Below are 16525 nucleotides of genomic sequence, written 5' to 3'. Positions count from 1 at the left end.
TCTCAATGTGGGGCATCGACATGATCGGAAGGATTGAACCAAAGGCTTCGAATGGTCATCGTTTCATCTTAGTGGCAATTGACTACTTCACCAAATGGGTTGAAGCAGCATCTTATACCAATGTGACCAAGCAAGTGGTAGCTAAGTTCATCAAGAACAACATCATCTGTCGATATGATGTTCCCAGCAAGATTATTACCGACAATGGTACCAACCTGAATAACAATGTGGTGCAAACTCTTTATGAAGAATTCAAGATTGAGCATCATAACTCTTCTCCTTATAGACCTCAGATGAATGGTGCAGTTGAGGCCGCTAACAAGAATATCAAGAGAATTGTCCAGAAGATGGTAACCACTTACAAGGACTGGCATGAGATGTTACCCTATGCTCTGCATGGCTACCGTACTACCGTGCGCAGTTCAACCGGGGCAACCCCTTTCTCTCTTGTATATGGTATGGAAGCAGTTCTTCCTTTGGAAGTGGAGATCCCATCTCTCCGTGTGATTATGGAAGCAAAGTTATCTGAAGCTGAATGGTGCCAAAGCCGGTATGATCAGTTGAATTTAATTGAGGAAAAACGTATGGATGCCATGGCTCGTGGACAATCATATCAAGCAAGAATGAAGACTGCTTTTGACAAGAAAGTCCATCCTCGAGAATTCAAGGTAGGAGAACTTGTATTGAAAAGGAGGATAAGCCAGCAACCCGACCCAAGGGGCAAGTGGACGCCTAACTATGAAGGTCCTTATGTTGTCAAGAAGGCCTTCTCCGGTGGTGCTTTAATCCTTACACATATGGATGGTGTAGAACTTCCAAATCCAGTGAATGCCGATATAGTCAAGAAATACTTTGCCTAGAAATATGAAAAGAACAGCGTGGTAGGTCGAAAACCCGAAAGGGCGGCCTAGGCAAAAATGCGCTTCCCGGTGGATCGAAAACCCGAAAGGGCGGTCCAGGCAAAATAAGGGACAAAAAAAATATATATGAAAAAGCTCGCTGAGATTGCACGCAACTCAGGCAAGAATGAGCGTCTCGATGAGCCGAAAACCCGAAAGGGCGGTTCATGCAAAAATGAGATTGAAACAAAAGGCAAGTAACTATATCTGGCCAACCACCGTCCCCCTTGGGGCATCTGCTGCCGTTGATGACTATCTTCATCTAAAGCTCCTACGCTTGCGAATTCAAAGTTTCCAGGAAATGTAATGATTGCTGTGTTCAATGTACCACCAACCAATAAAATTACCATTTTCCAAGCTTTGTGAATCCGTGGAGTCATGCCTTTGGCTGACCACCACTCTTATACATCAATTTGAGCCTTGCTTTTGTTTGAAAACTCTATTTTTTCTTCTACTTTCAAAGCTATATACAAAACATTTTCTTTCTATTTTGATAATGACAATGCTTGAAACAAACATTTTGAAAATTGAAAACTTTTTGTCTATTTTGAAAAGCAAACCTGAGCAACAGGGTACATTCAAATGAAACATGCATGAGTGAGAGTATGTTGATGTCCATTTCAATATGTGTTACAAGCAGGTTCTCCTCCAGGATAGTCTGTGGTCAATGGCAAGAATGAAAAAACAGAATGAAGATGCATGAAAATGAAAAGGCTCGCTAAGTTGAAAACCCGGAAGGGCGGCTTAGACAAGAATGAGCACCCCCCTGGATTGAAAACCCGAAAGGGCAGTTCAGGCAAAAATGGGGCATTGAAAAGAATATATCTCCCCGGTGGATCGAAAACCCGAAAGGGCGATCCAGGCAAAAATGGGATGCAATGAAAAAATGAAAATGAGAATATAACATGCAAAAAGCATTGACCACAGATGCAATGTCTACAACATACCCAGCACTGAAATGCCCAGCACAACGGCATTTTCCCCAGTCAGGTCTTCCAAGATTCTATCTCCAGCAAGTTGCATATCTACCTGCCCTCAGCTATGGTTCCGACACGTCTCCCAACGACGTCATCTCCAAAGAGGATTTCCAAGAATGTGTAATATAGCACGAGCCACTACGTGCCCAATACTCTAATGTCTTGTCTTCCCCGTGAAGTCGTGCCTACAAACTGCCAACAGTCATGCATTACAAGCATTCATACATGCATAATCATGCATATTGCGTACCCATGCATTTAATGAAACTGTTATATCATCCGTGCATATCGCATTTCCAATGTCAACATCAGTCTCAATTTCTACCTTTCAAATCAAATCGACGTTAAGTCAATCTCAATCTATATTTTGTCAAAAAACTAATCCCCAGTGAATATGTTTCTGTTTGGTCAAGTGGCTAGTTCAAGTCCAAGAACAGCTTGTACCTATCAATTTGCTTATGTTATCGGTCGAGTGCCCAGCTCAATCCAAGAGCAGCTTGTACCTGTCAATATGTTTCCGTTTGGTCAAGTGACTAGCTCAATCCAAGAGCAGCTTGTACCTGTTTATCTGTTTCTCTCCGGTGGAGTAACCAGTTCGCATCCAAGAACAAGCTCACACCTGTCTATTTGCCTTGCTTCCAGTCGAGTCACCAGTTCGAATCCATAAGAACCACTCGTACTTGTCAATTTTACATGTTTTCAGTCGAGTCACTAGTTCGAGTCCATAAGAACAACTCGTACTTGCCAATTTTCTCTTTTTTCCAGTCGGGTCACCAGTTCGAATCCATAAGAACAACTCGCACTTTCCAATATCCCCAAGTGAGTTACCAGTTCGAATCCATAAGAACAACTCATGTTTGTCCAGTAACCTCTATCCCCTGTGAAGTGACCAGTTCGAATCCATAAGAACAACTCGCAGTTGTCTGTTTATTTCATCCCCGGTCAAGTGGCTAGTTTGAATCCAAGAACAGCTTGTACCTGTCCAACTTGTTTCCAGTTTCCCGTTACTCTGCTATTCACTATCTTTGTCAATGTCTACCAATCCCGCAATGGATACGACATATTTTGTTAATTCCAATCCCCATGAGGTCTTGCATTCATAATCCAAATGATGCATGGCATGCATATTATTTGAAAATGGGAAGGCGTATTTTTACGTACAAACACAGTGCAAATGCTAATATTTAAGTATCTTCGTCCTGTCAAGCCAAAGACTCCGTCTCTTGACTCTCCAGACAAAGAAACTTAAATAGGGGCAGCTGTTATACCCTGTTTTTGGACCTAAAAATACTGGGCCCAATTTCATTTCAAACTTTGTCAAATATCAGATTTCAACTGCATAGTTCAAATTGTCTCTGCCTCGCAGTATTTTCAATCACAATTTTACTTGTGTTTTTCTTGCATAAAACCTTTTGAAATGTCTTTACTTGTCTTGTAAGTCATTCAAAAGTGTCTCTGAATCATTACATTGTTTTTACCTCAGTTTATTTCAAAATTTGCAAAAAGTCATACAGAAGGGTATTTTGGTCATTTCCTGCAGTGGGACCCATTTTCATCCTTGTGACTGTCTCTGAGTCTTTTCAAATTCATTTTTAACATTTCATCTCAAGTTTGCATCTGAGTCAGTGTCAGAGTCTGTTTGAGTCAGTTTAGGTCATTTTTAGCCCTAGGGGCATTTTGGTCATTTCACCCAAAATTTTGGCATAGAGAGGTTACTTTGAAGTACCTCATTTAGGCCATTGGTTCGTTTTAGTCCGTTTGTTGATTTTATTTTAGGTTCACTTTACGTTTGGTCAAAATTACAAATTTTAATTCATTTTATTTTTACTTTGCATTTTAGTCCCTTAATTTTGTTAAAATTGCATTTAAGTCCAAATTGTCCAATTTTTATATTTTTTAGTTCTGTTTTTAAAATTGCAGTCCAGTTCCATATTTTACAAAATTGCAGGGAGGTCCTCAAAGTCCAAAATTACAAGGCAGCGCCCAAATCACAAGTCCAGGACATGTGTCAGTTTTCCATTGGCCAGACAGTACACTTGTCAGCTATAAAAGCAACACAGTGGCAATGAATTTCGGAGGTTTTTCCATTCACCAAGTGCCAACTCATAAACAAAGAGTCACACTCTCTCTCTTGTCAGTTACAAATCAAAACAGAAAAAGCTTCAACATTCATCAATGGCGTAACCCTAACCGTTTTCCAGAAAGCAAAAATCATCAAAATTCGTTGGATTTTCCATTGATTCTCAGAGACTCCTAAGGAATCATCATCATTGAATCATCTCCTTCGCAATTCAAGGCACGGATTCACTGCAGAAGCAGCAAATTCCAGTACCGATCACGAAGAAGGTTCAGTGAGAAGAAGAGGGAAAGAAGCAAGGTTCTGAACCGGCGAAGAAGATAAAGAAAGCAAACCAGTAGGAAAGCACCGTTTCATTTTCGGATTCAAGAGCAAAATCAACAAACAGCACCAGAATTCAAGTTTCTCAAAGATTCCAGTTCGAAATCTCCGTCTGAAACCGCAGGTAAAACACGTAAAACTCATTTCCTCTCTCAAAAAGTGTTAATCATAGTTAAACCTGCAAACAGAATCCAAGAAGTTTCCAGAATCATAAAAATCATAACCGTAAGCAAAACATAGATCCATAGAAATCCAGAAGTTGTAAGCAAGAGCGCGTGTCAGAGAGATAGCGAACACCGAATCAATGTAGATCTTAAAGTTTTGCAAGTTTCTTTCAAAATTCTTTGAAAACCTAAAATTTTTTTTCTCAAGACCGTAACATAAAAACGTAGATCTACGTTGATTCACGCCTTGCATGTAAAATCCAGTGCCATATTCGTGTTTAGGATGAAAAAGGATATCTGAAAATGTAAGTTTTTTTGAAAACGGTGAAGTTCGTTCAACTCCGGCGGCGGCGCCGCCACCCTTGGGCGGCCGGCCACCACGCCGGAGGAGCAAACCTCACCGGGGAAGATGAAGATCTTCCATTTTTCCAGAATCCGGTGGGAGGTGAGAGAAGAGAGAAAAGTTTAGAGAGAGAAGGGTTTAGAGAGAGGAAGAAGAGTGTAAAAATGAAAAACCGGTGCCAATTGTGTTTATATAGCCAGTGAACCGGACCGGTTTATTTCCGGTCCAGTCCCCCTTGTTCCTGGCCGTTTGATCTAGGGTTTCAGAATCCTAGATCAATCGTGTGGCTCCTGTACAATCTGTTTTTTGAGTATGGGCTTTGGGTTTGGGCCTAGTCTGCTTTCACGTTTTTTGCTTTTTTGTGCTATTTGCACCATATTTCCTTGCTATCTGCACCTGTTGCTTGCTCACATTTTTTTTTTATGAAAATTCCTAAAAAATCCTGGTGATTTCTTGATACATTTTTTGGTATTTCTATGGTGTTTCTTGCATAACAAAAAATGTTAAAATGACATGAACTAATTCCATGTGTTTTTACACTTTTGGTATGCATTTTGCTATGTTTTGTTCTTGACATTTTGATATTATGATATGAATGAATGATGCCTAATATGATGATGAATATGCCCCTGGAAATGTGCTTTTGTTTGCTGTTTTTGAACATGATTTTATGAATTTCTTGTTTTGCAAGCAACAAGTTTAGTCCTAAGGAATAAAGTGTCAAATTTCTCTATGAATTTGGTATGGTACTTTGCTTGCATGTGTCCCTATTAATTTCATGTCATGGCTTGACACAAAATCTCTTTCAAAATTGCCATGAAATGACAATTATGGGTCACAAGCACCTTTAGGTATCATATCAAAAATTTTTAGGCTTTTACCACTTTATTACTTTCTTTTGCTTTTTATGCATTTCCTTTTGATTATTTCCTACTATTTTGTGCTTTATGATTACTAACCATTTCATCTCATGTGCCATATATTTCATAGCATTCCACCACCCTCTCCACTCTCCACTTTCTTTAAGCCTAGCATTTATTTTTTGCAAGTTTTAATTCATTTGGTGATGTATTTGGTGATGTAATTTGTTATCATTGGTTTGTAGCTTGGCAAAGAGGCCATAGAATGTATTTAGGGAATTTTTGTAATATGGACTATGGACACTATGACGCACCGACACGCACACACTCACTTTAGATGTATGCTTAGGATTGTATGCATAGATGTATGGCTAGGATTGCATGATTAGATGAACGTTTAGTTTTGAACACTTAGAGAAAATCCAATTTTTTCCAAAAAATATGCAAATAAATTCACTTCAAATATTTTCATAAAAAATGGAGTCAAAACTCCTTATTTCCCTTTATTTTCTTAAGTAAATTGTTTCAATAAATCTTAATCCTCCTTGGACTTTATTTTTGCAAAATGACTAATTCCACCTCACTTTTTTTTTCAAATCTCATGCCCTTGAGGCCTCTCATCTCTATTCTTCAAAATCTCTTTTCAAACTTAAAATCAACCAACAAAAACAAAGCTTTTTTGAGAATGAACTACGAACGGTTTTGATCCCTTAAAAGGGTACGTAGGCAATGAGTCAAAACTCATCCAAGCCGAAATAAAAATAAAATTCCATTTCTTCTCACCCCCATTCTTGACTAATCACACCTCCCTTTTTTTTACCAATAAACAATAAAATTAAAGCGTAGAAATAAACTTAGGAGAGCGGTTCTTATGGAATACCATAATCGCTCCGGGTGCCTAACACCTTCCCGTAGCGAAAACGACCCCCGAACTTAGAATCTAAGGGTTTTTTCTCCTTTTACCCTTCCCAAGAAAAAAGAGATATCAACGGTCGAAAGGTTCAAGTCCAATTAATGGCTTGGCACCCAAAAACCATGATAACAGGTACAATTGGAACTATTAAGTGAGGATGTCATATTCAAGAGAATTGTTTTACGAGTCTTTTAGTTTGCTCGAAAGTGTATCGGATTTATTGGATCGTAACTCCCGATTGCATAAAACATATCAGGAGTTACGACTCAACTGTTGTTTATTGAATCAGTTCATAACTTCTAATTAACTTATTTTAAAGGTTGACCAATCCAGAAAGTGTATCTATGAAATCTTTGGTGACTTGGTTTGGTGTTTCAGAGCAATAAAAAGGGCTTATTATCTATGAAATGCTTGGTGTGGTGTTTCGGAGATCAGATGAGCCACAAACTTCAACTTTAGGTTGATACTATGGATCAAAAATGAGTCGCATCTAAGTTCTAACTAGGAAATAGAGATTCAAGAGTAGAGTTAGTGTATGTTTGGTTCTACTTCGACAAAAATTGATTTTGAATGAACTAAATCGTAAAATTGATTATGGCTAAAGGTGATTTGGAGATAATGTGATTTGTATTTGGTGAGTTGAATTATGAATTTGTGTGTCAGAATCAATTCTAGAATCAAAAGTTGTAAATAGTAGTTTCGAGTCGAGTTGTTTTTAGTCTCCAAAACTGATTTCTTAAAAAAATGTTAAGTATAAAATTTTATAAAGTTATGATTGATTTTGACATTTGAAAAATACTTCTAAGTACATGTTTGATTCTGCGGTGTTGAGAATTGAATTTGACATAATTGATTTTGGTTAAAAGTGAATTGAGATGAAGTGATTTATGTTTGGATAAGTTTACACTAAAAAAGATTTACCAATTGTTAAAGGATACAAATCATAGAAAATTATTATCCGAAATTGTTTTTGCTTTGCGGTGGAAGCTTCAATTTGTAGCTTTGAATGAACTCAAGTATGGACATAGATTCACACTGTAGAGATTCGATTTTCCGATTTCCAAACAACACAAAAATTGGTTCAAATCACGTTTGAGTAGTGACTCGTGTTTGGCTACATAAAACACATAACCAAACGAGCAATTAGCCGGATCTGAATTCACTGTTGTAGAGTTTGCACGTGATTTTACACTGTAACATATCTCGTCTATTGATTTAAGAACTCAATTTTACACAGTTAAACGATCTCGATCATTAATTTTAATCAAACCACTTATAGTTTTGTAATTGTATCACGTAGTTACAACCGGAAATCCTATTCATGAATGGCTCCGTTTAGCGTGCACTATGCTGATGGGTCTCACACGCTGGGAGATGTGAATTACCAAATTTTTTTTTTTTGGAGTGGATTGCCAAAGTTTGTAGGTTGCTTTACTGTGAACTGCCTGTTCGAGCCGGTTGATAGCTATTAAACAATTATAAAAGCCACTTCTTTTATTAATTGTTATGTGCACGGCCTATTTGAACATATTAATTCATTCGAAATGCACCAAGAAAATAATAAAAAAATAGTATTTATAATTATTTTTTTTAACAATAGTATTTAGGGTTAATGGTGCTTTACTCCCTGTAATATAGGTCATTTTTTGTTTTCCCCCCTGTAAAATATTTTTTTTGATTTACCCCCTGTAAAAAAAAAATTTGGAATACCCCCCTAATAGGTCATAAAAAAACGAAAAAATTTTGCAAAAAAAAAAAAATAAAGTCGTTTTTTTATGACCTATTAGGGGGGATATTCCAAAAAAAAAAATTTACAGAGTGAAAATAAAAAATGACCTATATTACAGGGGGTAAAGCACCATTAACCCTAGTATTTATAATTAAATGATCACTAGTTTGTATATATTTCGTCAAGTAATAGTTTGTATGTATTTAATTCCATATTAATCACCTTTAAATAAAATATTTTGTATAAAGAAAAATTTGAAACATAAAATGGTAGCTAGTCTTTAGAAAATTCTCAGAAAATGATAGTTAGTCTTTAGAAGATTCTCATATTAGGATAGTTAGTCTTTGTAAGATTCTCATAGAACAAAAGTTTGTCTTTGAAAGATTCTCATAGAATGGAGGTTAGTCTTTGAAAGATTCTTATAGAACAATAGTTAGTCTTTAGAAGATTCTTATAGAACAGATGTTAATCTTAAGAAGATTCTCAAAGAATGGAAGTTAGTATTTGAAAGATTATCATATAACGAAATCTTAGTTCTTAGGAAGACTCATAGAACGGAAGTTAGTCTGTTGAGGATTCTTAGGGAACGGAACCTTAGTTCTTAGGAAGATTCTCAGAGAACGGAATCTTAGTTCTTAAAAAGATTCTCATTGAACAGAAGTTAGTCTTAGGAAGATTCTCAAAGATCGAAATCTTAATTCTTAACAAGATTCTCATTGAATGAAATCTTAGTTCCTAGGAAGATTTCCCTTGAACAGAAGTTAGTATTAGGAAGATTCTTAGAGAATGGAATCTTAGTTCTTAGGAAGATTCTCATTTTTTTTGAAGAATAATGGAATCTTAGTTTTAGGAAGATTCTCATTATTATTTTGTTCATTGTTTTTATTGAGAATAATTATAAAACATTTCTCATAAAAAAAAAATTAAAAAAAAAATCCTTTTTCAAGAACGATTAAGCCTTAAGATATTTAATTGTAACAATTTAGTCCTTTAAATATTTTTCGTATCATTTAGGTTTTTAAATTATTTAATTATGACTTTTAGGCTCCGAATAACTTATATTTTTGAAGGACCAACTTGTTACAATTGATTAACTTAAATGACTTAAGTGGTACCAAAAAAACTTAAAGGACCAATTTATTACAATTAAATAACTTAAAACACTCTTTTATTAAATTCAATTGCATTTGTTAAAATCAATATATATTTAAATAATAAAATGCTAGCAGGTCAAAATTCAAGAGCTTTGCAAAAAATAAAAAAATTAAGGTCATGCACGGTGCATGACCCATTTAGCTTGCGTACGGAGCCAGAGCCTCCATGAATGTGCACAACCAAGGGAGTTGGAAGGAACTGAAATTCCAAGCTTGATAATGATCACAAAGCCTGCACATGCAATTTCTTCGAGTGGCTAGAAGAACTAGACCAGTGTCTGTTTCTATCATAGTGGGGACCAAAAGCATGCATACCATAGTTCCCTAATAAGTATTTTTATAGTACACACATAGATTTATCTGACATATATCATAAAGCATTGTACCATAAACTTGTGTTCGATGGTCCTCATTTTCCTTTTTTCATGGCATGTTTAGATCAGCATTTGAGTTCTCAATATTTCATCATGTCAAAAGTGATTTTGACTTTAGATTTCAGTTTTAAGTTTTTAACTAAGAGTGATAAAAAGTAACTTTATAAATATGAATTTTCATTCAAACTATTATTTCTAGAATATAAAGTATTTAAAATATGAGATTAATTTATATATTATTTTAGTGTTAGGAACATTTACATCTATCATAAAAAATGTAAATATTTTATATCAAATCATGTATCTATCACCAAATTTAATGTTAAATGATGTAGCAACACATCATTGAATATATTTGAAAAAGAAACTACGGTTTCAACATATAAAATCCTTAAAATATGACTAACTCTTATTCAAACTTTATTTGAAATCATGTTTAACATATTTTCATTCAAGCACACTATTTTGTGGAAGGCTTTTATTTTTTTATTTTTTAGCGTTGATCTCATGATTCTCGGGAGAAAGAGGTCCTGGTTGTTCGAAGTTTAAAGGAGAAATAAATCAAGTTTAGTCAAAAATTGTTTCATCATAAGTCGAATTCGGATTCTCTTGAACAATTTATCTTTTAGTGAAAGACTTCTAACCATATGGTGTGATACAATTATTTTGTTAAGAATGATGTGGTGTGATATTGTTGACAAATAATTAGATTATTTAAGCATATAGTCAGAGAAAAAGGTTAATCTCTTAAATAAATTTATGCATTAATCTTTGACTTCCAACTGAATGATATTTGGACAATAAAAGTGAATTGTGCAAGACATTTTAAGAATTTCAATTAACTCTTCTAAAACCAAGTATAGGCATATAACTTAGTATTAACTACTAAAAATCCAGTCTATAATGTCTGATCAAAGTCTTAATTAAAATTGGTCCCCTTTATAGATCAACTTTAAATAAAAGTTTGTCTCTTACTTTACTACAAGGGTTCATCTTCAATGGCTAAACTTTTGTGCAACCAACAAATTGTTAGAGTGAGTCATAGCTATAGAGTAGTTTTTGCAAAGAAAACATTAATTCAAATTTGACTAGAAACCAAATTGGGGGACGAATTATAAGTGTTTCCCAAGCCTATACCCTAAAAAAAAATGATTTCACTCATCTACAATTTTAGTATTCAACACTGAGTTAATTTACTCAAATTGGCTAACATAAACAATAAATTTGCAAAGAAGCTTTTGAAACCCCTTTAATTTTTGTTTTTATGCTTCCCTGCTCAATACGTAATCCCTTCATTGTAAACGGCAAACTCTCCGTAAGAGTTTTAATTTTGGTGTAAAGTGACAAACTCTTTCTAAGAGTTTTAACGCAGCTGTATGTCCAATGTTGAATTTGAATCCATAATCTTGATTAAGCTATAAGAGATCTGTGTCATCTCATCTAAGTGTTCTTCGGTTATAAAGTAACAACATTAACCTATCATATTATTGGTTCATAGAGTCTAATGGTGTGGACCTTAATTTTATGAGCCACACAATCAAAAGCAAGTACTAAATAACTCATAAAGAAAGGGAAAAACCACCCACAAACACTCCCCACAAAAGATTAATAGCATCCAACTAACACACACAATACTTAGAAGCCCTTTATTGCCAAAGTGAATGCACCTCTTCTACCTCTATGTTTATGCCACATCATTGCGCCTACTTTCCTAGCTGGATTTAGTAATATTATTAATTAAACTGACAAGGTAGTTTGCCATCTTAAAACCTCCCCATCTTTTTCTTTGTTGTGTTCTTACTAGGGAAAAATACTAAATGAAGATAATATTTTGACTTTTGATCCTGTCAATTTTGGCTTAAACAAGAAATAACATGGTCCACATATATACTACAACACAAAGATTTGTTATTTAGTTGAAGAATTTTTTTGTTTTCATTCCATATTTATTTTTTGATAAAATATAAAATATCACTTTATTTTAATTAAGAATTAAGAATCTTTTTTAATAAAATATAGGTTAAACTGCACTTTTCGCCCCCTATTAAACAAAATGGCAAAAGTGACCCCCAATGTTTAGGGAAATATGCTCTTTTGACCCCCTAACATCAGACAAATATGATCTTTTGACCCCTTATCTTCTCAAAAAGTTGCGATTATGGCCCTTGTTTTGGGACACGTGGCGTCTTCTCAGCAATTTTGGGACGAAAGGTGCCAAAATTACCATTTTTTTAATAGGGGGCCAAAATTGCAACATTTTGAAACTTAGAGGGCGAAAAGTGCAGATTAGCTAAAAATGTAAAATAACGTTTTGTTTCAGCTTATAGTTATAAATGAATATCACATATGACAGAATGGTAGCTATGCTGTATCACTTCAAGTCAACACAGTACTGTATTTTATTTCCTATTTTACTAAAGAAGTTTAATCACAAAATTACACCATAGGCCCCTCATTTCATCAATATACTAAGCTCTTTTTGGCTTCTACAGCATTAGAGGCCAGCCTTGTCTATCACCAGAAAGGAAACAAATTGAGATGTTTGATCAGAGTGAAGAGATAGGAAAGATTTTTAATGTATGTCAACTCTCTAACACATGTACAGATAAAGATCCCAATCAATTGATTGTTAGATATTGCACAATTACTTGTGTGTATATCTTTCCATGATTGTGAAATGTGGCTGCTGGTTCAGCATTCAATTTTATGTTGAGTAACATAAAAATGTCAAATGGTGTTACTATGATCCCAAAATCTATCAAAATTACAAAAACATTCTCAAATGAATTACTTACTAGTCAGTTAGTTAGTTTGATCTTCGAATGTGTCTTTTGTATGTCAGTTTGGTCCATAAAATTACTAACAGAAGGAATATTTTTCAACTTTCGATACGATCAAGAACCATAATGGCATCGCATCACACATTTTTCGACCAAAATGACCTTTTAGTCTTTTTTTAAGATAACTTGTATAGACAGCAACAATGATCTAGCCTATAAATCATACCCTAAATGATATTGCAAGTTAAAAAAATCAAAATTACCAACTGCAGGAGTTCAAATACAGTAGATTCTTAAGCATATTAATCAAAGATGCTATGAATCCAATATCTATGATTTAATTCAAGATTCTATAACAGGAAAAACCATATTAAATAGTAGTATGATAATCAATGGTCACACAAGGTTGAGGATTAACTTAAAACACCAATGCTCACCAATGCTATTCATGACAACAATTCTAATAAAACAAACTCTAAGCATTATGCAATCTGTACAATAAACTTATTTACAAGTTCAGCATGAACATTTATGTCCCTATATAAATGACAGCTTATGTATTGCACAAAGTAAAATTATAATTTTAATTAAATACAATAATACTTTTCATGTAGCTAAGTTCAGAATTCCACATTGTATTGAGAATTTTGAGATGATACCCTCATGATAAAATATTTCAAAACGAATAAAATGCTCACCAAATTGAAGATTTTCAAAAATTTAGAGTCTATATACTCAATTGAGAAAAGAAGATCCACATTGCAATTGCCACTCCATACAATCTTCAAAATCAAAACTGCTTGCACAATCCAACAATGCATTTTGTTGTTGTTCGTAACGACATATGTAATTTAACCCAACAAGAAGATCGCAAATTGACTCCTCGGTCTTCTCACGGTCGGCGAAATATAACGTCTGAAGTAGTAGAACATTTGTCCTGCTAACTATCTGGTGTTGCTCGAAATTACGCTCACTCTGCCATCTCATCATATTATGTGCAAGAGGCGCAAGCCACCGAAGCATACCATCAAGATTTTCCTTCCAATCATGGGCAAGAGGGGCGTCGTAGATGGCTAAATTTTTGACATACAACTTCAGTTTCGCTTTGAGAGATAACCTTAGGCTTGTTGGTAGCATCTGATATAGATCATCCCTGGCTTCCTCACCAACTAAATGAGGATAGCGAAGAAGCTTCTCTATGACAATTATGACATTGGCATAGTGCAATGCAAGAGCTGAGCCACCAAGTGTTGAAGGAGGAGCATAAACAGCTAACCTACTTTTCGGACTAAACGTTGAGCAACTTTGTACGCCGGATTTGGCTTGTCTTAGTTCTCCGGTAAACGAAACGCCACTCTGAACATGACTTAGGACGCCCGAATGGAACAAATGCTCCCTTTTCATACTACTATTCACCATGGCACCACTGCGACTGCTAGATACATGACTGTATTGATCCTCGTGATTGATAACATAACCATCATCGGCATCATCAAATCTTGCAACCGAGCTACTCAAACTTAGACACTCCATAAAAAGTCTCCCCGGACTTGTTCCACAAGGAAAACCAAAATCCTCAGGCCGAAGAGAAGCTAATTCGCCACTTCTCATGTCGATCCGCGGCTTACTAGTAGCTCCTCCCCTTCTCTGCACTGCAGGCATTCTTGCAACTGAACCTGGATGAGATCCATTTCTCTTGCTTGGATTGCGCTTCAAGTTCCCTGAATTCGTCTGAACATTAATATTACCAGAAAAAAATCCACATTCATTTTGCATAACCGGCGATCCACCACCAACACCAACCCCAAAACTATTGTTCTTTAGAGCGGTTTCACCGAAGATAACAGAAATTCTAGCATAAATAGTACAAACTGTCCTAGCCAACAACTCAACAACCTTATCAAAAGTCTGATTCCAAAGAGAAACATCCTTCAAATGTCTCACATCTTGTCTCTGCCATAAAAGTTTCTGCTCAAAAGCTTTCTTACTCTCCACATGCTGATTATTCTGAAACTTCTTCACTGCTTGTTCCAACTCATTCAACACCTCCAATTCACTATACAAACTCATAGTAACATTAACATACCTATCCATTTTCCTCACCATTCCTTCCATATGCTTAACCAAAAACCCTAACTCCTTCACATCAATAACACCACCAACAATGTCACTATAAACATGCTCAAACCCTTGCAAAGCAGGCTCAGAACACTTCTTACCTAACCTAGAAACAACACTAGCAACACGGTTCAACTCTTCAAGCTTCTCTACCATAGCAAGCTCAAGAAGATAACCTTCATCAGAAGAAACCAAATTCTTAACACCTTCAGTGTTCAAGATCTCATTTTTAAGCCTTGAGATCTCAGACTCTGAAAGTGATTTATGAAGATGAACAATTTTTGACATCACATTTGCTACTTCAAAAGAAAGAATACCTATAGTTTCTTTATTCTCTGTTCTCTTTTGATTATGCTTTTTCTTTGTTAAAGTTTCAAGAAGAAGAGCATGTTTCAGATTTGAACTTACTTGGTTTCCCATTTTTACAATCCAAGCTTCTGCTACCATATCTGCTACAAATTTCCTTCAAAAAAAAAATCTTCTGCAGAATCCAAATGAGGCCTCAAAATTCAATCACTTTGAGACTTATATAACTCCAAAGAAACCATAACAAGCTTTTTCAGAGAAATTGGAACAAACCCATTTGAAAAAACATGAAGAAAAACACAAAAAACTTATCAAAGTTTGAAGCTTTAATTCTGAACTATACTTGAAGAGTGAATTTTTTAGAGAATTGGAACTGACCCATTTGAGAATACAAGAAGGAAAACACAAAAAAATGTTAAAGTTTGAAGCTTTAATACTCAAGAGTACTTAAAGATTGAAATTTACACTTGAATATTAAAATGGAAGATAGTGGAGAAGTCAGAGAGTGTTACAGAAAATTCAAACATATGCAAAATGAGACATAGCATGCGCCACAAATTGAGTAGGCGTGTGTAAAAGAAGGATGATGGGTGTAATTGATTATAAGCTGGAGAGAGAGAGAGAGAGAGAGAGAGAGAGAGAGAGAGAGAGAGAGAGAGAGAGAGAGAGATTATTTTATGTGTGGAAGGAATGAATGGAAGAGACAAGTAGTGTTGTTTGTTGGAAGAGTATGAAGCTGTGTTGTTTGTTGGAAGAGTATGAAGCTGTGTTGTTTGTTTTTTACATTATGTTTGAAAATTCTGTGATTAGTGTTTGATTTATTAAAAAGAGGTATTAGAATTTTTGAATGTGGACTGTGGAATATAAAGGGGGGTATTTAGAATTTTTACATTTTTTAATTTTGGGTTTTTGGAAGTAGTATTGGTGTAGCTGCTCCATTCAATTTAATTTTAATCTGTTTCTTTTATGATGTTATTGTATTCTTTTTTTATTTTGGGTAAAGTTGCTGGCATTGAATTGAAGTGTTGAAGGTAGAGTGAGAAACAAGGAAACTGTAATTAATGATGATCAAGATGGAACCAAACTAAGGGAACAGTGAACTAATGTTGGAGGATGAGTGTTTGAGTTGTACTAAGTGTTGAATGCTATTTTTTTTTTTTATTTTGGAAAATATAATTTGATTAAAGTTAAATGTGTTTGGTTTTACCATGTTTAAAATTGATTTTGAATAGGATGATTTTGGTTAAAATTGAATTTTAAGTGATTTGTGTGGGCGTATTAGAAGGGGTGGTTTCAAGGCGTCTGGTTGGTTGAAATACTTATTTGGTGTCAGAGAGTGTGTAGGAGTGCATGAGGACAATTGGTTTGAGGCAGGTATAGGACGTCATCTAGGTAATGGAGAATGCTCTTCCTTTTAGAACGATACTTGACTGGAAGGAGGGTTGTTACGAGTTAGATTTGACCGAATTTTTTTATCTTCATGTTGATACTAATATTTCAGTGGTTAGAT

At 35.1% G+C, this 16525-nt stretch overlaps 1 protein-coding gene across 1 annotated transcript; it reads right to left on the bottom strand.

Annotated features, from left to right (window-relative positions):
* Positions 1-13036: 13036 nt before the first annotated feature.
* LOC25483014 (protein PSK SIMULATOR 1) lies at positions 13037-15841 on the bottom strand. The gene has a single exon (XM_013611654.3). It carries the CDS (start codon positions 15154-15156, stop codon positions 13327-13329), a length of 1830 nt encoding a protein of 609 aa, XP_013467108.1. The 5' UTR covers positions 15157-15841; the 3' UTR covers positions 13037-13326.
* Between the last annotated feature and the right edge of the window lie 684 nt (positions 15842-16525).

This window comes from Medicago truncatula, chromosome 1 (assembly GCF_003473485.1).
Source record: "Medicago truncatula cultivar Jemalong A17 chromosome 1, MtrunA17r5.0-ANR, whole genome shotgun sequence".
Classification (NCBI taxonomy): domain Eukaryota; kingdom Viridiplantae; phylum Streptophyta; class Magnoliopsida; order Fabales; family Fabaceae; genus Medicago; species Medicago truncatula.
Note: the sequence above shows the minus strand (reverse complement) of the source record. Positions and strands in the feature narration are given on the sequence as shown.